Genomic DNA, 24,608 nt, shown 5'->3' on the forward strand with positions numbered 1-24,608 from the left:
AAAACACTGTTACTTGGAATAAAAGGAGGAGAGAGAAGAGTAGAGATGAGGAAAATAAAAGGGCGAATGAGTTGCCACCAGGAGGATAAGCTCAGTCTGAGGAATGAGGTGGGAAAGAAAACCACGGGCAGAGTCGAGGTGTGGTTTTGTTGGACTCCTGGCATAGAGGAGTCCGAAAGCAGAGGGCAGAGAGGGAAGGGGGTGCCCAGGGAGAGCCTGGGGTGGGGGGCAGAGAGCTGGAGCCTCTGGCCCGGAGGGAGCCCAGGGAGAGGCAGGAGGGCTCTCCCACACAGAAGGGGAGGGCCGAGCAGGAGACAACCGAAGCACTTGTGGGGAAGCAGAGGGTGTGAGCGCTGGCGTGCACGGAGAGCTGGGCGCTGGGGAGCAACAGCTGTATGTGGACATCCTTAACTCTCGAGTTAGGTTGCAGGTAACTTGGCACGGTGCTATTTTTTAGGAAATTTCATTAATTACCCGCTCAGCTGTCGTTTGCATACGCAAGGAACTCTGAATGTCTGTTTGGGTAAAGCTGTTTCCAGCAGCCACGTACTGCTCCTGACTAATCTGCCATCAGATGAGGCTGAGTGAGGAAAGGGAATTTTTTGCATTGCGCTTTTGGTACAAAGTGCAGAGATATGAGAATACTCCGCTTCTTTTGTTTGAAGAAAACAAGTTGCTTAATGTTTACCCCCATGCTGACTCAAGTAGAATACGCTGTAATTGCCATGTTGTCAGCTGCTGCTGTTGCTGACTTGAAGTGCCGGTTGTTCTGGCGATAAAGGACAATTATGATGGTCTGCATCTGACATAATTCAGCCATTGGTATTTATAAAGGAAGGATTTGATTTTTTTTTTTTGGTTTACTGTATAGTTTGTGCTAGCCTGAAAATGAAATCCCCTTCTAGTTTGGAAATACTCTTATTACAGAGTACTTCTAACCTTGACAAAATGAGCTGCTACCACAGCAGTATGAACGTTTGGAAGGAAATGCAGTGACCTCCACAGCAAAGGGCGGACGTTAGAGCAGCCTCTGCATGGAGCCTGCCGTCGGCCAAGCGCCAGCCAGGGGCGAGCGGGGAATGGTGACTGTGTGGGGCAGTGTTTTTGTTGTGCTGACCTTGCTGTGGCTACTTGACTCCTCTCAAGGAATCAAAAGTAGCGAAGGTGAAGGGCTCAGCGCCTCTCCCCGCGGCGGGCCCCCGGGCCCGGGGGCGGCCTCCGCCACCGCCCCCCGCGGCTCCCCGGGGCGGAGCGCGGCGCTCTCCCCGCCCGGCTCGGCTCGGCCCCGCCGCCGCTTCTCGCTCCGCGCTCCCCGCCGCGCTCCCTCGCCATGGCCTTCGCCACCCGCCACTTTGTGCGCGCCGCCTCCTCCGCCGCCGCCACGGCGGCCGCCAAGAAGCTGATCGTCAAGCATGTGACGGTCATCGGCGGCGGCCTCATGGGCGCCGGCATCGCCCAGGTGAGCGCGGCCCGGCCCGGCAGCGGGGCGGGGGTGACGGGAGGCGGCGGCGCCATGGCGGCCGTTGGGCGGCCGTTGCTCGGCGCGTGCAGCGTCTCGTTCGGGGCGGGGGCTCGCCTCGTCGCGGGCTGGTCGGATAAGGCGGGGATGGCGCTGGCGCCCCGCTCCCTGAAGGCTGCGCTGGCGGGGGCCGCGGTTCCCGCTCTGCGGCCAGCTGGGGCCCCTTCCCGGGCTGAGGCGGCAGGGGGAACCCCGGCTCCAGCCACCCCGCGCCGCTGCTCCTCGCGTCCCCTTCGCTTCTTGCGTTCCACTTCGGTTTTGTACTTAGAGCCGAGCCCAGCTCCGGTGCAGCCTCCGACCTGCCCCCGAGCGAGACGGGGGAGCGCGGAGGAGGCGAAGCAGCCGGTCCCCGCTCTGGTTCCGCTGAGGAGCGTCACGTGGCGGCGGGGTTGCTGGCCCGGCCTTGCCGACTGAAGCGAGACGAGTCGCCGCTCAAGTATTCTCTCTGAGTTGCAAGGCAGGAGCGATATTTAAAAACAAACAACCCAAAACTTCTCTGATATATTGCAGTTTGCGTTCAAATTATTTCCTGCTGTGCTTTTTTCAGCCTGTGTTTGTGTGAGAAGTAGCGGCTGCCCTTGCGCCGAGGGGCGTACGCCCAGCAGTGCCGACAGCCCCGCTCCGCGGGCCGGCCGGGGAGGCGTACCCGCTGCAGCCTGCTGCGGGTCTCGCCCCGCGGGCCGCCCTGTGCCAGGCGCGTCGGGCAGCTGGCGTGGGCAGCGTGTGCTCATCACAGCCCGAGGGTGAGGGCAGCTGGGAGCGTGGAGGGACCCACCCGTGCTGCCGTGCTGGCAGACTTCTGCGGATTTTGGTTTTATTGCTGCGGAGGAGTAGAAAGCACTGCTGCACCGCTGCTGCCCGGTTGCTCAACTTTCAAACTTTTTGCTCTCTTGCTAGTCCACGTATCTTCAGGTCAGACGGGTAGGCAAGAACCACCAAGGACGATGTTTTAAATTGTGTAAGGTGTTCTTACACCTTAAGACAATGTGTGGACTATTTATAAACCAGACAGTGTGTAATAATATTTGGAAAATATTGGTCCAAGAAAGAAGCTTCTTCAAACTTGCCAAGGGAGGAGATCAAGTGACATTTTACAAGTTATTAAAGTAGAATACAGCAGGCAAAATGAACATTTAGCTGTCAATCACCTGCAGAATTATAAAGTGGTTAATATTTAAATAGGACTTACTTTCCCGGTGCTTAATGTCAGGCCTTTGGCTTTCAAGTTCATCTTTAACTCGTGCTTTGGGGCAGAAGACTGAACGGTCCGTCAGTGATTTAAGATTTAGATGTTTACTTAATTCACAGAAAGAGCCTGTTGCCCAAGGTACCAGGGTAGTTCACAAACTTCACAAAGAGTAACTGGAGTATGCAGGCATCCCCAACTGGAAACTGACAGTGAGGTTGGAGTTCATAAACAGCGATTCTCCATTTTAATGAATTAATGGGTTTCCTTCTCCAAACCGAAGATTTCTCACATTCCTTGCAAATCTCTAGCAGTAGGAATACAGGGGCTATTTTTTTTACTAAGGAATTAGCTGGTTGTTTATTAACTTGTCTGGTAAAAACGCTCCTCTGTACCTTGATACCAGAGTTTGAGGTTTCCACTGAAGGAACTTTGAAGAAAGTTGTTCTCATGTTTGAGGAAGATGCACACTACGCAAAGGTTATCATTCTGCAGGGGAAGTGAGCTGATCTGCATATTCTGTTAGACTTTCAGAGAGCAGCTTGTCAAGACAAACATGTCTGGTGTTTGGCAGTAACAGGGGTTGCAGTCTTCTACCATTGTTAAGGACCAAGGATTGTTTTGCTGACCACCTGCCTCCTACTTATCAAAAAATTATCTCAAAATTACCAAAATTTACCAAAATTATCTCAAAGCAGAGATTATTGTAACACTGAACGGGGTCTCCTCTGCAGCCTATTAACAAAGCTTCTCCTCCCTTTTAGAACACTTAAGAAATTCTCTCTCCTCTTTCCTTGCTTTCTCATACTGTCAGGAGAAGCTAACCTCTGCTAAAATGTATGGGTGAAAGCCAGGAGTGTTTAATTTCTGCCACGTGAAAAGCACTTCTCTATGAAAAAAGCATTAATTGACTCCCCAGCACTCTTGTGTTTCTTATTTAGCATTCTTAAGGTCATAGGATAGCAGAGTCTGAGTGAGCATGTGTTTGAATCGTGAGGAGATGGTATGAACTTTTGCCATTTTTCTTCTTTCCTGTCTATGTAAATATGGTAAGAATGAGGTGGGAAAAGGGAGACGTTAATTTTTCTAGGATTTTTTGCCAACTGGTCAGTGATAGTGTAATCGTAAATGGATAATCAGTGAAGCATCTCTTATAAATGTACTTGCTATTGATTTTTCTTCTGAAGAGTGAAGAGTCTTGCTTTGCCATTGCAAATGATCGGCAACAGATGAAGTGTTAGGAGTGCAAGTCCAAGCTTGGTTTAAATGGTTTTTATGATTCAGTTGTTTTTATGAAATGGCCATAGTGAAAATAAAAAAACAATAAAAAAACGATCGATAAAGAAATGTCCATCTGTACACTGACACGTTGTTAAAGCTAAACTGCTGCTGTCCAGAGGCAGTCTGGCATTTCTTTATTTGCTGGATTAGCGAGGCAGCGTGGATGATAATAGCGCCAGGCTTTTCTTCAGGAGAGATCTCTCTCTTGTTCATTTCAGCTGGCTTTGTTGCAGTAGGTCTTGTGGGCACAGGAGAATCTTTAGTCTCCAGGTGCAAGGTTAGATGTAAAGTAAAAGTTTGCAGAAAGTAAGCTCCTAAGTTGTGTGACTTTAAAAACAGTCAGCGGAACTGTGGTTTAACATCTGTTTTCCACAGTTATTATATTACAACTCTGTTAGCTCAAGAATTCTGAAAATGAAGATAGGCTGTTGCTAACTAACAAGAGAAACATAAATTATTTGTTACTTCACTATTCATTAATGAGCTGCTGATTTTTAATAGGCTGTTGCATGTGAGAAAGTGACATTATATGTTTGAAATTAATTGAATACCAAACAAAAAGACAACCCAGTAGTGCTGTTGTCGCTGAGCCAGTGTTTGTACCAAGCGCGTAGTAAGGGGAGTTTGCCGGCCATTCAGGTCTGTGCAGAGTCCTGGAGTGGCGAACATTGCACTGCTACTCCCAACTCCACTGTCACCTTCCTGTTGTTGCAGGGACATGCTCATGGCCTAACAGCAGAGCTGTGTTACGCTATGTCCCAGGAACACAGGTTTAGCCATCCCTTATGACACCCACTCACACAGCCAGCATTCCAGTTTTGGTCTCCACAGCCCTTTTTCCTTACAAGATCCAAGGATCACAGCTAAGCCACTTGCTCTTTTCAAGACAGCTGTTCGTTCTTCAGCCATAGCTGCAGAATTCAGCTGCCTCCAGCTGCAGGTAGCGTTCTGCAGACAGCTTGGAGGGAAAAATGGGTTTCTTTTTCCATTTTCCTTAAGCTGTTTGAGACCTTTATCTCTTCCCCTCCACCTCAACTGCGTGCAGGTTTTCATGATTTTTCTAGTAAAGTGTATAAGTCTTTTTTCAATGTTCGTTAGCTCTCTTTTGCCGAATTCATTGCCTAGTGTATTGTCTGCCCTAACACAAATCAATACGGTTGGTTGTTTTATGATACTGATGTTGAATCTTTTGGTTTTTTTAACTTTTAGGTTGCAGCAGCCAGTGGTCACACTGTGGTGTTAGTAGACCAGTCAGATGAAATCCTTAAAAAGTCTACAAAAGGAATTGAAGAGAGTTTGAAGAGAGTGACAAAGAAGAAATTTGCGGATAAGCCTGAGGTTGACGTCATCTTCTTTATACCTCTAGGAAAACTTAGGAGAATAAAACTACCATACTGAAGTTCTGATATTGCGTACAGTTATGTATTATAGAGCATGTTAATATACTGGCTTAAAAAGAAAACATTTTCCATTTTCCAGTGTGCTTAAGAACTTGGATTTTTTTTTTTTTTTCATTCAGGGAGGTTGAAAGATGACTTACCTTATTTTCTTTCCTTTGTAGACTTCAGGCTTGAGATAAAGATTTAAAACAACTTGGTGACCTTTTAAAACAGATGCTAAATGTGAAATGGTGCAGAATTATTCATCCTAACTTAATAGCAAGCTATCTTTGAGTGCTTACCTGGGAATGCACCAATTTTGTCCAAAAGCCAATAGTAACAAAATTGCCTTAATACCTTTGTAAGGACTCTTTTTTTCTCTTTTTTTTTTTTTTTAGACTTAGGCACAGGATTACTGCAAAGGAAATTAAAGTGCAAGTTTAACTACCCTGAAGTAACATGAATTAGATGTATAAGATACTTTGCATTTACAGTACTGAGTAATACATACAGCAAGTCACTGTGAAGCAGCTGATGCATCTGAATTTATATCCTAAGTATGCTAAGGGTTATTTGTTGCTATGCCTGATTCTCTAAATTCCACAGCAGATCCGATTCTTGTTAACATATATAATATATACTGGTATTGATGATTATCAGCATGAATAATGCAGCAGACAAAGGAAATTAAAAAGGGCTTGTTTGCATGAGGAGTACAGAAGAAAAATTATAGTAAAACTGGATAACCAGAGCAATATAAGTTCCTGTACGTAATTATGGGGAGTCTTTTAATCCAAAAGAAAATTGTCCACATGATGCTTGTACTTTATATATAACATTATATTCTAGTGTGCAGGTGTGTTTTTACTTGTACTACGTCTCCATTTACCGTTGGTTCAAAGTCTTGCAGTTCCGTTTGATTTCTGTCCTCACAAACTATGTCAGTGATTGACAGATTTACTAGTCAGAAAACAGAATAATTTTTCCCCACATTTGCATTGAAACTACAGTGAGTGTAGGCCATTTCATTTCCTGAAGTATTCATGAACAAGCACATATCTATTCATAGGGGTGAAACCAGATAATCACTGAATGAAAACAATGCAGTGGTTTGAAACTGGAAAAGTTCCTCTTTATGGAGGGCAAGTCCAGGTTGTCTCAGAAACTACTGATTGACCAACCAGTTGTTCACTCAGACTCTCATGCCGAAGGTTGGACTGCATCAAATAGTCTTCCTAAAAGAATGAATTCAAAGATCTCCTATCTGCTTCACAGCACATTTGACTGGCTAGGAAAATTTTGTCAGTGAAATCATTGTATCTCTGTATACTTGGAACTTTCTCACTGATTTGGAAATGTAGCGGACTGATTTTTTCAGGGCTCAAAAAAAAGAGCACATAAGGGGATTTTCGTGTAAAAATAAATTAAATCATTGTAAATAGACATTGTGACTTCTTGGAAATGTTTCAGGCTGGTGCTGAGTTCATTGAGAAGACCTTAAAGAACCTCACAACAAGCACAGATGCAGTAGCAGTGGTCCACAGCACGGATCTGGTGATAGAAGCCATTGTGGAGAACCAGGAAATTAAAAATGAACTCTTCAAGAGGCTGGATAAGTTTGCTCCAGAGTATGTGTATTTTTCCTGTTACATTTTGAAACTTAGACCCTTCTATCTTCTGTTTTTATTCTTACACCGTTAGTTCTGCATTGTCTTAGCTGCCTTTTTTAAAAACAGGAGTTTTTCTCCCTTAGACTAACTCCAGACTGTCATGTGGTATGGAATAGTTGTTGTGCCAGGTGCCTATGCTACAAACTCTTTCAGATGTATTCAGCCAGGTTTATTTACTTGTTACATTGTTTCATTTGATGTGCTACTGGGTATGTTTAGTCAGAAGGTGTGTCCATCTACTCGGCAAGTTCAAATCCAAATGCACAACAGTGGAATAAGCTTATCCTGATACACATGAGGTATGGTTAACGTACATGTTCCCATATTTAAGTAGGGAATTGGGATGATGAAATATTCGTTCTCAGCGTGCCTAGCATGAACAAGTTTTAAGAAGTCTCAACCTCTTAGCTGTACATCACAGTCAGCTCAATAGTGGCTTAAGTGAACTAATTTTGCTTTGTATTACAAGAGTTTGGAAATAGCTCATTGCTGGTTATTGTGTGTGAGCTAAAAGTCTAAATAATCTGCAGGGATATTTCTGAGAATTCTGTGGATGGTTAGCCAACGGATGTCTATTTATGTTTAGTGCACCAATCTCCTACTGTCAGAAAAATAGCTGTCATTTATGCAATCCATATGTTCCATTTTTCCAGGCATACGATATTTGCAAGCAACACTTCATCCTTGCAAATCACGCAGTTGGCTAACTCAACCACCAGGCAGGATCGATTTGGTGGTCTCCATTTCTTCAATCCTGTGCCTATGATGAAGCTTGTGGAGGCAAGTGTTTTATAACATCATCATCATCATAACCACTGTAGCACAGCAATGCAATTGTCATCACTAAGAATTCAGTTATGAAAAGGTAGATCTCAGTTTGCAGCTCTTCTGATGTGGAATAAGCTACATCTGGTGATAAGAGGGTGGTGCAGTCTCTGTTGAGGCACAGGTTGAACAGACAGAGGTAACTTCTTCAGTCTCGAGGTTCCGAAGTTCTCCACTGAACTGCCAACAGAGGTGCTGTTTATAGCGATCATTTCAGGCACGAAGGCAAGCTGATTGATAAGAACTACTGACAGCTGAAACAAAATCATCTGATGACTGACACAGGAATTTGATGGTTACCAGTGTAGAAATTGATAGAAAATGATCTTACCGCCTTGTGATTTTTGAAACAAAGTCAGTGATGTTTGTTTCAATGTTACAGATGATTTGTCTGGAAATGTTACAATATTTCCCAACTTTTAAGGAAGTGTAAAAAGCAGTTTTTACATAACTCTTCAAACGTCTTTTCTAAACATTCTCTCTTTGGCTGCATCGTGCAATTTCTAATAATACTGCAATGCAGAGCAGAATAAGAAATAATCTGATATTAGAGTTTATCTGAGCCTCCAAAGTAAAGATCACATTGCAGAAAAACCAACAGGTGTCTCTTCTGCTTTTTCTCACCTTCCCCTGTTATGGCTGACCTTGATCAGCTAGATTTGTAAACTGCAGTAAGTGAAAATAAACTTTGCATTTTGGCCACTCTGCCCCAAAGTTGCACATACTTCGTGCCCTTAAATGCTGTAAATCTTTTTCCTGTGTCCCATGAGTGATTAGTTCTAGTATTGCTTTGGTGACAAGCACTTCAAATATGTTCTGCCTGCCTTTTGAACTCCTGAGATTCACTTTATTATATTTTTTGCTTGTTTCCTATTAAAATACACATTGTGCAGTTGCTTGCTCTGTGGCTTTGAATGTATCATTCTCTTCCTCCCCCTTTTGAAATGTTTGAACCTTTTGGCTGAAATGAACAAATTTGATTCAGAGTATGGTTGTCTGACGAGGGCTTGGACACTTGCAAATTCTCTCTCACTAACTTCTGTACCCATGTGGATTTTTTTTTTTTTTTTAGTTTAATATTGCACCCTGTATTTTGTGACTAAATGCTCTGAGGAAATGTTGTAAGAAGGAAAGGAAGGAATTTTGTAGGTGTTGTCAGAGATAACAGAAATCTTTAGAATAATTCCTTAGGATAACATAGGCTTTATTGATTTCTGTGCTAAGAACTACTTGTTGGCAGTAATTTATTTCTATGGATGAAATGTTCTATGCCTTGTCTCAAGCCTAAAACAAATGATAGTCTTTAGAAATCTAAACTAAGCCTCTGTGGCATTTAAAAAATACAGAAGATACCTATTATCATTTGTAAAAAACAAAACAGAGCAATCCCTGTATGACTACTGTGGTCAGTCTTTATAATTTGTGGTTTTTTTCACCTGACTTATGAATGTCCTAGCCCAGAGTCACTCCAGTTGATGAGCAGTATTTGAAGAACTTTAAAACACGGAAGCTGTACTTTTAGTGACTTGATCTTGAAAGGCACCAATATTAGTAAATAAATACACTTTTTAAGGCTTTGCTTTTGTTTCAGGTCTACTGCTGTAAATCAGGATTGGCATTGACAAACACTGTAAAACAATATTTTCTATGTAAAACAGATGTTTCAGTTTGAAATAATTGGAGGAAAATCAAGAGAATGGCCCAAACTATAAAAGATATTAATGAAATTGCCAGTCATCTGTCACGGAAGCTGTCCTTCATGGGTCACAAGTCTGCAGTGCCTTTGAGTCCTATCTGCTATTTTCATAGATTGTTGATCTCATGCTCAGCAGTGCATAGCTTTGAAGGGATTTCTTTCTCTAATAATCCAAAAGACTAGTGCTAATGTTTCAAAATTCTGAAGTGTATATTAAAAATCCATTCTTGAAACTGTTGCAGTCTTATGTAAGTATCTTAGATATTTTTATCTAATGTCAAAGTAAAAGAACACTATTTTTTCTGCTGAGAAACAAGCCTTTTCCTCAGTTGTAACAGTGTTTTTTTGTGTTGGCCTTACGTCAGTCATTAGGATGGGGAGGAAACCTCTGTGTGACTTAATTGTATGAACAAGGAGGGCAGCCTTAACTGCCTATGTGTAGCATTTTTCAGTTACTGCACATGGAGGTCAGTTTCAACACAAATATCACAACCAGTTCAGCTTCTGCAAGCCTTTTTTTTTTTTTTTTTTCCCCTTCTTTTTTTTTTTTAGGGGGTGTGTGGGGTAGGTCTCTAATAAATGACTTAATGCATCCCAACTCCAGTGAAGTATAGAAAATACTACATGTGACAAACGACTCAGTTGTGAAGAAAATCAACGTGGAAACATACTACTGAAAAGCTGAGAGGCTGTCACATATTTGAAAGACAGATTTTAAATTTTCCTTAGAATTAAATGTCCGTGTCACGTTTACATTGGGCACAGGGTAGATATTACAACCCTTTATATCAGGAACTATGTCTGTTAATATGATTCCTTAGATTGATGCCATCGTGTTTCCTAAGGCAACAGAGACTATGTAGCTTTTAAAGTTGTCCTGTTATACTATAATCTCTAAGTGGGATTCCAAAGCATGGTCCCTTTTACTGTCCATACTGGCTGAGTGGGAAAGTATCTTAAAGAAACACATAATTTCAAAATGTGCAAAATGCTGTATCTATCTTTAAAATAGATTTCTGTGTCTGTTATATATATATCCACTGAAACTGGTTTTTGCAAAACAAATGTTTTGTGAGTTTCTGGAATAGTGTTCTGGATTACAGTTTAATCATTGCTGTACTGGGAAATGAGAGAGATTCTGCTCATAAACGTGCTTACGCTCTCCTCACCTTCCCTCTGCCCAGGTCATCAAGACTCCAATGACCAGCCAAAAGACTTTTGAATCACTTGTGGATTTCAGTAAAGCAGTAGGAAAGAGTCCTGTCAGTTGTAAGGTGAGTACGTTTTGGTTGCATAGGGTTCAGAAGGTCTGTTCTTGAAAACTGTTAATTTTAAGGTCGTAGGTTTTAGTAGATGTAAGAGCACTCCAAGAATTTTTTTCAAGATAGTTTTTTTTTGTCCTGTTTCTCTTCCCTATTAAAAGCATTTTGACAAAGAAAATGCCCACATTTACCACAAATTCCTCAAAGTAGAGACATCTTGTGAGCAGCAAAACTCACAAGTATCAGGATTTAGCTTTAGTTTTTCTTCTCCAGTCCTGCAGAAGCCTGGACTGGAGAGCTTAAGCAGGAGCTCATCCTTAGCCATGCTAGAGACAAGACTGCTACCTCTTGTACTGTGAGGCAGTTGGATGGATCCTCCATGGTGTGTGCTTATTGCAAGTTTTTCTTAAGACTGCAGTATCTAGACCCATATTAATCTTCATTGCTTTGCAGCTTTGGGTTTTTTGTCTAGAGGAATACCCTACTTCCTAAGCACACTTTTTCTGAATCCATTAAGTTGTGGTCTGAGTAGCTTTAAGCAAGCTATTGCCTTGAGTTTCACAGCCCCAGGAGACATTTGGTCATAAAAAGAAGGGCCTGCAATCCGGTAGTTACCAGTAATTCAGCGTCTGGATGCTAGACTGATTCTGGCTGTACTGCTAAATTGCTCTGTGGCCTTAGCTGACTTTTTTCCTGTTTCTGTCACAGTTTTGCAGTATGTAATGCACAGAATATATGATGAATTATTGTTTATAAATTAGCTTGGTTAGAGGGTAATGCAGTCTCCATATCTGAACTTTTTTTTTTTTTAATTCAATTCCTCTTTGTAGAAGGAAAGTGCGTGGAATTCTCTGGATTAAATATTGAGATAAAATGGAATGAACAATAAACATCTGAAACAGTAGTAGTGTATGAAATAATACTGTATTTGCAAAGCTCTTTCTCTTTTCTTTGTAGTTTTGATTTTGATTAAAGCTTGTGTAGAAGAAGTTCTGTATCAGTTTGTTATCTTTTTCTGACAGCATGTGTCTTATCTTTTCATTGGTAGTGTTGGTGTTTGCTATTGAAGTGATCCTAACTTTCAAAAGCATGGTTTACCAGTGAGCAATGGGGGAGAAGTACACTATTTAGCCAGGAGTGTTTCTAGTAGTGAACACACCAAAAAAAACTGTTAGGAAAGAACTGCTCTTCTCGTATCCTTCAGGAAATTGTATCAGCAGAATTTTGCTAAAGAAAAAGCATTTGCCAACTGACCACATTAAATTGTTTTAAGATTAATTGAATTGGACTTGTAGTAGTCTTATTGTTCTCAGTCATGATGAATGTTTATGTGCCATTCCTTGTTTGTGAAATTAAGCTTTTGTGTTTTAATACTGAACAGATAAATCAGATGAAAAATACAGTTTAAAAAGTACCAGAAGTTGATGATTCAAGAAGTGTCTTCATCCACTTGTTTAATTTGTCATGTAGCATTTGAGTGTAGTACTGGTAAAGAATGTTTATTTAGAATCCCTTTTTTTCTTTTCACAGGATACTCCAGGGTTTATTGTAAACCGTCTCTTGGTGCCATATATGATGGAAGCTGTTCGACTTTTTGAGAGAGGTACTTGTTGAATTGACTTCAAGGAGTGTTGACATATAACACTGCTAAATGTTATATCCCTTCAGAAAAGCCTTGGGTTTCCCTCAAAACTTTCAGACCTTAAAGGCTGGAAGTGAATAGTGAACATCAAATATGAGCCCATGTGTGTAGTTGGAAAGACTTTGTCTTCACTTTGAAATGTCAGTGTATGCAGAGTCAGAAGGTACTCGTTACTTGTCTGGGAAATTTCTGGTGGTGGAAAATGTTTCTGGTTTGGAGATGACAAGGTGAGTGTAGTGCTATTGTAAAAATATCCTCTGCCAACTGATCTGGAACCTCCCTCTCTCCATCCTAAGAGACATTAATGAAAGTGGTTGAAAATCCCATAGTGGAACCATTAGCAAAGTTCTCCTGAGTTCATTTATATTGGGCTTGTGAAATAAAACACCAATTTTCAGGTGAAGTGAGTAGTATAGTACTCAGTGTCACACTACGGTACTGGCATACAAGTGATTTGGGCTCAACTCTTGCCCCACAAAACCTCCCATTCCCCTTCTATGTCCTTTTTTAACATAGGTTTGTTAGGAGCTCCCATATCGCTGCTGGTCTCTTTTACATTAATACTGAGGGTAGGTAGAAACAATCATGAATCGCCAAAGAACCACTAAATTTTTCAAAGCATTGAGAATTTTTTTGAAAAGGAAATGAGCCAATATAAACAAGTGGATATAAGAGGAAATTATGGCATATAATTGCTTTTATTTCAAGTGCTCTGCTCATAGCTGCGTGCTAGAATGCAATTTGAAATGTTTTGTTTTTGAAATCACTGCTTTTTTACAGATGAAAGCACTCCATTATCAGGATTCCGACAAATATGCTTTAAATATTAAAAATCTCTTATATAGCACATGGAAGGGATGATTTGATCTCCAGAAAAAAATATAAACCAACACTTCTCGTTTATCCATCAACAGATGCACCTACTTACATCTCAAAGGGAGAAAAGAGCAAATTTAGTGACTTGAAAGGCAAAGGCATGGATGCGAGGGGGCGTTATTCTCTTAGAAAAAGTCACAATTCTAAATAAAGTGTATGGGTGTTCCAGTGTGTGTAAAAGAGGTGCCTTTAAATGACACGTATCATTATACATATTTCAGGAGACAATAGAACTTTTAATTAAACGTAGAAGAAAACAGTCACTGAGATCGTATGTTAAAATTGACTGTTCTCTGCCTAAGCAAAACAATATTTTGATTTCATCTTTATTCTGTTTGTATTTTGTTCAACAGTATGATATTTCCAAACTTGTTAAAGTTCATTTATGAATTTTTAACTCTAATGAAATCTATTTAAAAAACTGGTTAATGTTTTGAAAAGCCTGATGGCTGTCTTCTAATTAATATTTTCCATTGAATCAGGTTAAATTTTTATCATATCCTTTGTTTTAATTCTCAGAGTAGACACTTGAGCCAGATTGTTATCCACATTAGTATGAAACCTATGTGCAATGCCAAACCTGAAATACCATTTTATTGAGTCAGTCCTTGAGTCTTTATTTATACAAAATCTCCCTGGGTTAAATGTGCGCTTTTGCATAGGCAAAATACCTTTAGTATATTAACAGTGATTTAAACAGCAGGCTTATTATAAATACTAATGTACGGTGGTCTGTACTGCCCTATTCTTAGTGGTAAACCAAAAAATCAGTCAGACTTCTTCTATGGAAGTCTGCTTTATACTAGGAGACTAGTGTGAACTAGGGGTACAACCCTTGTTTGCCCTTTTACTATTTTGAATTGTATTGTAACGCAGCTGTATACTGTCAGGTGGCCAAGTCCCAAGTTTGACAAACAAAGTGGGACAAATCTGTTGATAGAAGTAGTATGTACATCTGCATCAACTTCAAATGAGTTGAGGATTTATGCGTGTTTGAATTTGAGGAACTGAAATTATGTTAGAATTAAGTAAGGCTAATTTTCCCAATTTCGCAGAAGTGAAGTGTGGTTTAAAAAAAAACTGTCAGCTTAAAAGGATAAAATGACATCTATAAAAATTATTACTTTATACAGAACATCCACTGAAGTTGTTGCCTTTGCAAGAGATTTTGAAAATTTATTTCTACGATTCTCTGATCTTAGGTGTATAAATTGCATAGGCTATGTCTGCCAAGGTTTTGGACACCCTGAATGTCTGTACACATTGAGCATGGAGGTTATTTAACAAGTACCTCTGGGGTTTGTTTAACTTTGTCCTTTCTATAGGATCTGCAAAGAAGTGCACTGCCTTTATCGAAATATGTATTAGAAATAAGCAGTAGACGTGCATCTACTTTCATGACAGTATAAAATATGCATTCCCAGTGTCGTGGTTTAACCCCAGCCAGCAACTAAGCACCACACAGCTGCTCGCTTACTCCCCCCTGGTAGGATGGGGGAGAGAATCCGAAGGGTAAAAGTGAGAAAACTCATGGGTTGAGATAAAGACAGTTTAATAATTGAAAAAAAAAAAAAGAAAAAGAAATAATAATAAGTTGTAATGAAAAGGAAAACAACAAGAGAGAAAGAGACAGGAACAAAACCTAGGAAAAACAAGTGATGCAACCACTCACCACCAGCTGACCAACGCCCAGCCAGTCCCCGAGCAGCAATTGCTGCTCCCCAGCTAACTCCCCACAGCTTATATACTGAGCATGGCGTCATATGGTATGGAATATCCCTTTGGCCAGTTTGGCCATTGTCATGGCTCTACCTCCTCCCAGCTTCTGGTGCACCCGGCAGAGCATGGGAAGCTGAAGAGTCCTTGACATACTGTAAGCACTACAACTACTTACAACAACTAAAACATCAGTGTGTTATCAACATTATTCTAATACTAAATCCAAAACATAGCACTATACCAGCTACTAGGAAGAAAATTAACTCTATCCCAGCCGAAACTAGGACAGTATCCACCCCTTATTCTATACCATCTACGTCATGCCCAGGTCCTATATTTTCCAATACATTCCAATTAATGACCACCACTTTTCCTGTCTTTTGATATATACACACAGATATCATTCCCTTAGTCTATGGGCTATCCCTCTAAAATGTCTGTTGAGTTCATTTAGTCCATGACTTTGGCCTCCATCCGTCATAAGAGTCTTTGAGGGCAGGAGAGATGGTGCGTGGTGTTGGACTGTTGCATGCTGATGCCAGTTCTGGTTCCATCACCTCTCCACTTTGCTCGGTTTCATCAAAGTTAATTCTTCATTAATCTGGGTGATTCTTACTGTAATACCATTGATATGGCAAATAGCAACCATAGAACTGATGACATAGTGTATTATATAGCAGTTAACATCATACAATTCAGTTCATTGGCTATTTTCATCCAAAATCATATCCCCTTGAGGTACACGTCGATCTTCCCCATCATCCTTTCACATTACCCACCAAGTGCACCCAGGTCCTTGAGCAAAAGCAATCCCACGAATGGGTTTTCCCTTGCCTGAGGGAGGAGTAACCCAGACTGCCTTCCCCACCATATTTTTAATGTGCACTACAGGGACTTTATCCCCCTCTACAGTACGTAAGGGTTTTGATTGGGCAGGGCCAGCTCGATTGGCAGATCCCCTAGTGTTGACTAACCGGGTGGCTTTTGCTAAATGTGTGTCCCAATGTTTGAATGTCCCAGCACCCATTGCCCTCAGTGTAGTCTTTAGCAGTCCATTGTATTGTTAGATTTTTCCGGAGGCTGGTGCATGATAGGGGGTGTTATATACCCACTCAACGCCATGCTTATTGGCCCAGGTGTCTGAGTCCCGTTGTCTGACTCAGTTCTTTCTGGGGTGCTATGTTGCCATAGGACTTGTTTTCAAGGCCCAGGGTGGTGTTCCGGGCGGTGGCATGGGGCACGGGATATGTTTCCAACCACCCGGTGGTTGCTTCCACCATTGTAAGCACATGGCGCTTGCCTTGGCGGGTTTGTGGGAGTGTGATATAATCAATCAGCCAGGCCTCCCCATATTTATATTTTAGCCATTGTCCTCCATACCAGAGAGGCTTTAACCGCTTGGCTTGTTCGATTGCAGCGCATGTTTCACATTCATGGGTAACCTGTGCAATAGTGTCCATGGTCAAGTCCACCCGTCGATCACAAGCCCATCTATATGTTGCATCTCTCCCTTGATGGCCCGAGGTGTTATGGGCCCACCAAGCTATAAATAATTCACCCTTATGTTGCCAGTCCAGATCCACCTGAGCCACTTCGATCTTAGCAGCCTGGTCCACCTGCTGTTTGTTTTGATGTTCTTCAGTGGCCCGACTCTTGGGTACATGAGCATCTACGTGACGTACTTTTACAACCAGGTTCTCTACTCGGGCAGCAATATCTTGCCACAATGCGGCAGCCCAGACGGGTTTGCCTCTGCACTGCCAGTTGCTCTGCTTCCATTGCTGCAACCACCCCCACAGGGCATTTGCCACCATCCGTGAGTCAGTACAGAGATAAAGTACTGGCTACTTTTCTCGTTCAGCAACGTCTAAAGCTAGCTGGATGGCCTTTATTTCTGCAAATTGGCTCGATTCACCTTCTCCTTCAGCAGTTTCTGCAACTTGTTGTATAGGACTCCATACAGCAGCTCTCCATTTCCGTTGCTTTTCTACAAGACAACAGGACCCATCCGTGAACAGGGCATATTGCTTCTCGTTTTCTGGTAGTTTATTATACAATGGGGCCTCTTCAGCACGCGTCACCTCCTCCTCTGGGGATATTCCAAAATCTTTGCCTTCTGGCCAGTTCGTGATCACCTCCAAGATTCCTGGGCGACTGGGGTTTCCTATTCGGGCCCGTTGTGTGATCAGTGCGACCCACTTACTCCACGTAGCATCAGTTGCATGATGTGTAGAGGGGACCCTCCCTTTGAACATCCAGCCCAGCACTGGCAGTCGGGGTGCCAGGAGGAGCTGTGCTTCAGTGCCAACCACTTCCGAAGCAGCTTGAACCCCTTCATGTGCTGCCAATATCTCCTTCTCAGTTGGAGTGTAGCGGGCCTCGGATCCTCTGTATCCCCGACTCCAGAACCCTAAGGGTCGACCTCGAGTCTCCCCTGGTGCTTTCTGCCAGAGGCTCCAGGTAGGGCCATTCTCCCCGGCTGCGGTGTAGAGCACATTCTTCACATCTTGTCCTGCCTGGACTGGCCCAAGGGCTACTGCCTGAACTATCTCCCGTTTAATTTGTTCAAAGGCTTGTTGTTGCTCAGGACCCCATTTGAAATCGTTCTTCTTCCGGGTCACTTGGTAGAGGGGGCTTACAATCAGGCTGTAATTTGGAATATGCATTCTCCAAAAGCCCACAACACCTAAGAAAGCTTGTGTTTCCTTTTTGCTAGTTGGTGGGGACATGGCTGTTATTTTGTTGATCACATCCGTTGGGATCTGACGACGTCCATCTTGCCATTTTATTCCTAAAAACTGGATCTCCTGTGCAGGTCCCTTACTTTGTTCTATGGCAAAACTGGCTTTCAGAAGGATTTGGACTGTTTTCTTCCCTTTCTTCTGCTGTATTGCCCCACACGATGATGTCATCAATATATTGCAGATGTTCTGGAGCTTCACCCTGTTCCAGTGCAGTCTGGATCAGTCCATGCAAATGGTAGGGCTGTGTTTCCACCCCTGAGGGAGTTGATTCCAGATGTTCTGAACACCCCTCCAAGTGCAAGTAAACTGTGGCCTGCACTCTGCCGCCAAAGGGATGGAGAAGAATGCATTAGCGATATCAATGGTGGCGTACCACCTGGCTGCCTTTGACTCCAGTTCGTATTGGAGTTCTAGCATGTCCGGCACGGCAGCACTCAGTGGCGGCGTGACTTCGTTCAGGCCACGGTAGTCTACTGTTAGTCTCCACTCTCCATTGGACTTTCGCACTGGCCATATGGGACTGTTGAAGGGTGAGCGAGTCTTGCTGATCACTCCTTGGCTCTCCAGTCGACGAATCAGCTCATGGATGGGGATCAGGGAGTCTCGGTTGGTGCGGTATTGCCGCCGGTGCACCGCTGTGGTAGCAATTGGCAGCTGTTGTTTCTCGACCCTCAGCAACCCCACAACAGAAGGGTCCTCCGAGAGACCAGGCAAGGTGGACAGCTGTTTAATTTCCTCCATCTCCAGGGCAGCTATGCCAAAAGCCCACCAGTACCCTTTTGGGTCCTTGAAATACCCTCTTCTGAGGTAGTCTATGCCAAGGATGCACGGAGCCTCTGGGCCAGTCACAATGGGGTGCTTCTGCCACTCATTCCTGGTTAGACTTACTTCGGCCTCCAACACAGTTAGCTGTTACTCCAGCTGTTACAGACAGCTGTTACCTGTCACTCCAGAAATACAAATATAGCTTGATGGCATCAGGGTACACTGTGCACCAGTGTCTTCTAGAGTCTTATACTTCTGTGGGTCTGATGTGCCAGGCCATCAAATCCACACAGTCCAGTAAACCCGCTTGTCCCTTTCGTCCACCTGGCTGGAGGCCCCTCTAGTCCTGGTCATGGTATTCGCTACTCACTTCTTGCAAATACAAATCAGAAGTCTCTTCATTAAGATCAGAAATAAGATCAGCCCTTCTACTCTGGGGAACTGCCCACTGGAAAATGGAGCAGCAATTTTCCTGGGAGAACCCTCTTGTGTGATTGTTCTTCCTTGCAACTCGCGTACCTGTGCCTCTAGGGTTGAGGTAGATTTTCCATCCCACTTCCTCATGTCCTCTCCGTGGTCACACAGGTAAAACCACAGGGTGGCCCGTGGTGTGTACCCACTATATCCTCTCTCATGAGCAGAAGAACACTGACTCCTAACAGCTGAGATACTGGTCCGTACAGGTGGAGAGTAGGACCTATCCTCTTTGAGTTGCTGGACCTCCTGGGACAGTTTCTCCACAGCCAAGACAAGGGAGGAAGAGAAACCTTCTTCGTATTGCCGGAGTTGGTCAACCGCTTCATCCACCATTGGTGCCTCTCCGTCTTTCCAGGTCAGTATTGCCAACGAGTTGACATACAACGCTGGTGTGCCCCATACCAACTTCCACCACATGGGTCCTGTGCACTGGACTTCATCTGGATCTTTGGATAACTGCTCGTTGTCCAGGTCACCATAAACTACCTCCAGCACGGTGAGTTCCCTCAGGTACTGGATACCTCTCTCCATGGTGGTCCAGTTGCTTGGGCAATATATAACATCTTCCTTGAAGGGATATCTTTCCTTCCTACCCGACAGTAATCGCCTCCAGAGGCTGAGGGCTTGTGCCCCTTTTCCAATCATTTTGTCAATGCCCCCTTGCCTAGCAAGGGATCCCAGCTGTTTGGCGTCCTTACCCTCTAATTCCAGGCTACTGTCCTCATTATCCCAGCATCGTAGTAGCCAGGTGACAATGTGCTTGCCTGGATGACAGCTGAAATCTTTTTGCATATCTTGCAGCTCTTTCAGGGATAGGGATCACGTGGTTTCAGTCTCATTTATTAGTTCTTCCTCTTCCTCCTCCTCTTCTTATGATGGCTCTGCTTTTTCATCAGCCCTTGCTATATGAGCTGACTTTCACTTCCAAGATTTCTTCTAGTGTATAGGAGTGACTGATACCGGCACAGGTTGGTTCCCTGGTTCAGCCGCAGTGCCTGTCACGGGGGTTGGAATAGCTGCAGTGCCAGTCGCGGGGGTTGGAGTAAACACAGTGCCTGTCGTTTTGTCATCAGATCCAGAGGCCTTCTCCTCTCCTGTTGAACAGGGCTCGGTAGGCATGTGCCAAGCCCCAGCACATTGCAGTGATTTGTGTCTCTCTGGAATTGCCAGGGTAACAGCATACTTTTTCCAAATATTCTACTAATTTTTCAGGATTCTACACTTGGTCAGGTGTGAAGTTCCAAAACACTGGAGGTGCCCACCGTCCTAGGCATTTGCCCATGCTATCCCACACACCCTGCCCCTTATAACTATCTAGCCTTGGGGCAGATGTCTGGATGATATTCTTAAATTGCTTATTAACCTTAGACAAAACCAAAACAATATTCCCAAGAAATACCAATAGAAGTATCTTAACTATCCAAGGAATGTTCAAGATATTGAAAAGTTATTGTAATGAAGAAGGAAACATCGTAGAAGAAGGTAGCCAAGGTGCCATTCTGTATTTCCTCCATTAAAACCTCTCAGAGGAAGAACTATAATTGCTAATTGTCTCTACGAGGTGATACCCAGAGTACAGTAATGGCTTCAGTACAAAGCTCAAATACCAGATTAAGCTCAAGGCCAGTGTTTTAATAACGAATCTCTGAGGCAAAACATCACTAATCATTGTAGAGCACAGCAAACTGCAAAACCCAACACCAATCTTTAACATGTACAGCAAAAAAAAGAGCATGGTGCAGATCAGATAAACTAATATCGAGAACAGATGATCAATATTGTGACCCGCAACTGTTAACAGATATAAATTCCTTAATACGCTCTGGTTAATCTGTTGTTCTCTCATACCCTGCGAGCCCCATGTTCGGCTCCAAAAAGAACTGTCATGGTTTAAACCCAGCTGGCAACTAAGCACCACACAGCTGCTTGCTCACTCCCTGCCAGTGGGATGGGTGAGAGAATCCGAAGGGTAAAAGTGAGAAAACTTATGGGTTCAGATAAAACCAGTTTAATAACTGGGGGGGGGGAAGAATTAATGAAAAGGGAAACAACGAGAGAGAGAGGGGGGAACAAAATCCGGGAAAAACAAGTGATGCAACCGCTCACCACCAGCTGACCAATGCCCAGCCAGTCCCCGAGCAGCGATCACTGCTCCCTGGCCAATTCCCCCCAGTTTATATACTGAGCATGACGTCATACGGTATGGAATATTCATTTGGCCAGTTTGGGTCAACTGTCGTGGCTGTGCCCCCTCCCAGCTTCTTGTGCACCCAGCAGAGCTTGGGAAGCTGAAAAGTCCTTGACGTAGTGTAAGCACTACAACTACTTAGCAATAACTAAAACATCAGTGTGTTATCAACATTATTCTCATACTAAATGCAAAACATAGCACTATACCAGCTACTAGGAAGAATAACTCTATCCCAGTGACATTAGGACACCCAGCAAAAGAATGAGGTGAATATTGACTGTGACAATGTGGCAATGCAGGATTTGTGTTTTTACAGGCACAGACTAAAGTAGAAGTAACAGATTTCTGATAATTTTGATTTTTTTTTTATTAAATAATTTTGGAATTCACAAATTTAACTGCACCTGCACAGTCTCTTCAGGTCACTCTATCTGCCATCTCTGGTGCTGATGGATATCCTCCAGTGAAAGCTGCTGTAACTAAGCATGTTACTCAGCTGCTACTGCTCCCCCCGCCATGCCTGTCTTGTCCGTCAGCTGGGTATCACTTGCCTTCTGGCTGTTGTAGAGTAAGGGTAGCTCTGTCCTGTGCATCGTTCAAAAGCTGCTGCTGATCTCATGAAGCTGAAATTGAGAATTCCTTACTTACACTATTCAGCTGCCTCTAAAAGAAGCTCTTGATTCTTCATAGTGACGAATTCTTCCTCTAGTCTTTCTGATTGGTTGAGCACAGTAGCTGTGGCTCCATCAATAGCATAGTAATCTATACTGAAATGCAAGAGGAAGCTAGAAAAATGGAAAGCAGGCATGCATGTCTTTTTTTTTTTCGTGAGAGATTCAGCTTTATACTCCAGCATGAGTATGCTGACTCCAGTTTTTGTGGTTCTGAAACGTGCAGAGACTTCTGTGAAAAGACGCACCAGGGTGAAATAACACCCTGTTAATTATTTATAAGTGGTGCCAAGTAGATGCAGAATCTTCTCTGTTCATCAAACTGTCAATTTTTTCTCTAGGAGATGCATCAAAGGAAGATATTGATGTTGCTATGAAGCTTGGGGCTGGCTATCCCATGGGTCCATTTGAACTGCTGGACTATGTTGGGTTGGATACCAGTAAATACATTATAGATGGTACTGCATGCTTATTTTCTTCTATTTTTCCCCTTTTTAGCTATATTGTAGATGAATGTTCTAATGAAAATTTGACTCTTAATTAATTTAAACTCAATGTTTATGGCATAGCCTTTTAACTGTTGAGGAGAAAGGAATGCGAATTCAGCTCAGAATGCTGTATGAGTACAGCATTTGTACTGTATGCCCGTCCCTTATGCACGTGGGGACAGAACAGTGGTGGTTTTGCTGACTTCATCAAGTTCCAGTGGAAAATAATGATAATATTAGAGGAACTTTATATAACTAAAAAGAATCAGTGGGAAGAGACACATGTACTGGAGGTAAGAAATTCTCATGAAAAGCAAGAAATGTTGAGACTCCCTATCCTATTTCTGCCAGCCATGTTTTCATTCTCAATTAGTGGGAAGCCCGGTAAATACCTTAAAAGATGCAAGTATATCATCTCCCTTTCACTTCAGTTGATAAGTGGATGAATGTCAGTAAAATAACAAAAAGAGACATAATTGGTGATGGTTTGTTGATGATTGTTGTATAATATTGAATGAGCAGCTTAAATATTTTCCGAGGCAGAATGTCACTTTCAAAGTGGCATCTTCAATGAAGCCACTTTTGGTTTTAGCCAGTACTGTGGAGTAGCGTTATATTGTTCTAACTGACCGTGTCTTTCACAGGTATAAATTCAACTTGGAATTTCTTTCTACTTGAATTTCTTTTCAGCATAGCCTCTGTTGTATTTCCTTGTACTTAACTATATTTTAAAAGTTCTCCTTAATTTTTTTAAAGTATTAAAAATCCTTAGTCATGGAGATTATAAGGTGTTCAGAGTAGACTACACTTAAAGACTAATTGCTAGATTTGCTCATAATCATCAATACTGATCTGTGCTTTCTGAAGCTGTATTGAAGGGTCTAAGAGAGTCTAGAATAAGTTCCAAACCTCCTTTAATTTTCTGACCTCTTAATATTTTTCTAAGGAGATGCAGTTCTCTATTATCTTTGCATAGAAACAGAACTGTTACTAATTCATCCACTTTTTTTCTTCCACCAGGATGGCATTCATTAGAGCCCAGCAATCCTCTTTTTGCACCCAGCCCACTCCTGGATAAACTGGTAGAAGAGAAGAAGCTGGGTAAGAAGACTGGAGAAGGATTTTACAAATACAAATGAACTCCAAACCTCGAGACGTGTTAAACTGTCTGTGTATGCTATTCAGCGTTGCCATATTTACAGGTGAATTCTGTTTAAACCTTCCCAAGGATGGCACAAGCTGCATTTAGAACATAACCCACCTCTGAACTGAGTGATTGCACTAGTTAACTGTTTCTCTGCTGAAAGCTTGATTTGGTAGATTTTTTTTTCCTTGTAATTCTGAAAAGCTTTATATGTACAGTGCCTTCATGCAGATGTTGATTTTTCAGGTGCAGGACAGAATGACAACTGAATTTATGTATTTGAAACATTATTATATTAACGGGAAAAATCCTAAAAATAACCGCACTTTCTTAAAAATAAAATTTTCAACAATTCTGTATTGAATGTCATGGCTTGCAGTTGATGTTCTTGGTTGTAGTCCACTGGGTGGCAGTCTCTTTTCACTCTGGCAAATGTAGCGATGGAAAGGCAGTAAGTTGTTTTGTTAGGGTTTTTCTTAAATGCAGTGCTAATCTGTAGGTGTAAATTACAGTGCCTTGAACAATAATTTTTTGAATGTCATACTGTTTAAAAATAAGAATAAAAATCCTGCAATGGCAGGCTGTCACTTGGAGAGAAGGTTCCCAATACAGCATTTAAAAGCAGAACTCATCATTTGTGTTGGGATTTTCTGGCATTTTCAATTACTGGTTGAGGGCCTGCCTTTGCTAGGTGCTGTAGAAACATAATGAAGAAGTGGTTTCTATTCTGAAGGGCCTAATACGTAGATTTGTTTTTTATTAACTGAGCTAGGAAGCTGGTGAAAGCTTCCGTATGCTTTCTAGAGTCCTGTAAATTGGCTTTATTTACTGGCTGTTCACTTTAAGTGTCATTTTTACACACTACACTACTACTGTAGTTAAGTCCTTCAGGGGGTTGAAATTGGAGTCAGTGCTGTGTAAACAAATAGGTGTGTCTGGCTATGTGAGGCACCTTCTGTTTTGTAACTTTTATTTCCTTGGAGCTTAGCAGAACCTGGACTTGTTCATGGCAGGAGCGCTGCAAATCCTGCCTTTTCTCCAAAAACTGCAGAGCAACTGGGCAAGAGGGTTGG

The 24,608-nt window shown here is 42.6% G+C and overlaps 2 protein-coding genes across 2 annotated transcripts in view; both read left to right on the top strand.

Annotated features, from left to right (window-relative positions):
* Positions 1-24,608, top strand: part of RPL34 (ribosomal protein L34) — a 350,268-nt gene that overhangs the window by 57,869 nt on the left and 267,791 nt on the right. The gene's annotated exons all lie outside the window — the stretch shown is intronic.
* On the top strand, positions 1,274-23,899 carry HADH (hydroxyacyl-CoA dehydrogenase). Its single transcript, XM_075149747.1, has 8 exons — positions 1,274-1,459; positions 5,196-5,324; positions 6,836-6,993; positions 7,689-7,815; positions 10,741-10,830; positions 12,349-12,421; positions 22,245-22,361; positions 23,412-23,899. Exons 1-8 carry the CDS (start codon positions 1,331-1,333, stop codon positions 23,528-23,530), a joined length of 942 nt encoding a protein of 313 aa, XP_075005848.1. The 5' UTR covers positions 1,274-1,330; the 3' UTR covers positions 23,531-23,899.

The sequence above is a fragment of the Calonectris borealis genome, chromosome 4 (genome assembly GCF_964195595.1).
Source record: "Calonectris borealis chromosome 4, bCalBor7.hap1.2, whole genome shotgun sequence".
NCBI lineage: Eukaryota > Metazoa > Chordata > Aves > Procellariiformes > Procellariidae > Calonectris > Calonectris borealis.

What these genes read in the sequence shown, in the direction of transcription:
- HADH (XM_075149747.1), top strand. Translation starts at nt 1,331, where the DNA reads ATGGCCTTCGCCACCCGCCACTTTGTGCGCGCCGCCTCCTCCGCCGCC. An exon ending in TGGGCGCCGGCATCGCCCAG is followed by an intron (nt 1,460 to 5,195) that starts GTGAGCGCGGCC and finishes TTTAACTTTTAG; the next exon opens with GTTGCAGCAGCCAGTGGTCA. An exon ending in CAGTAAATACATTATAGATG is followed by an intron (nt 22,362 to 23,411) that starts GTACTGCATGCT and finishes TTCTTCCACCAG; the next exon opens with GATGGCATTCATTAGAGCCC.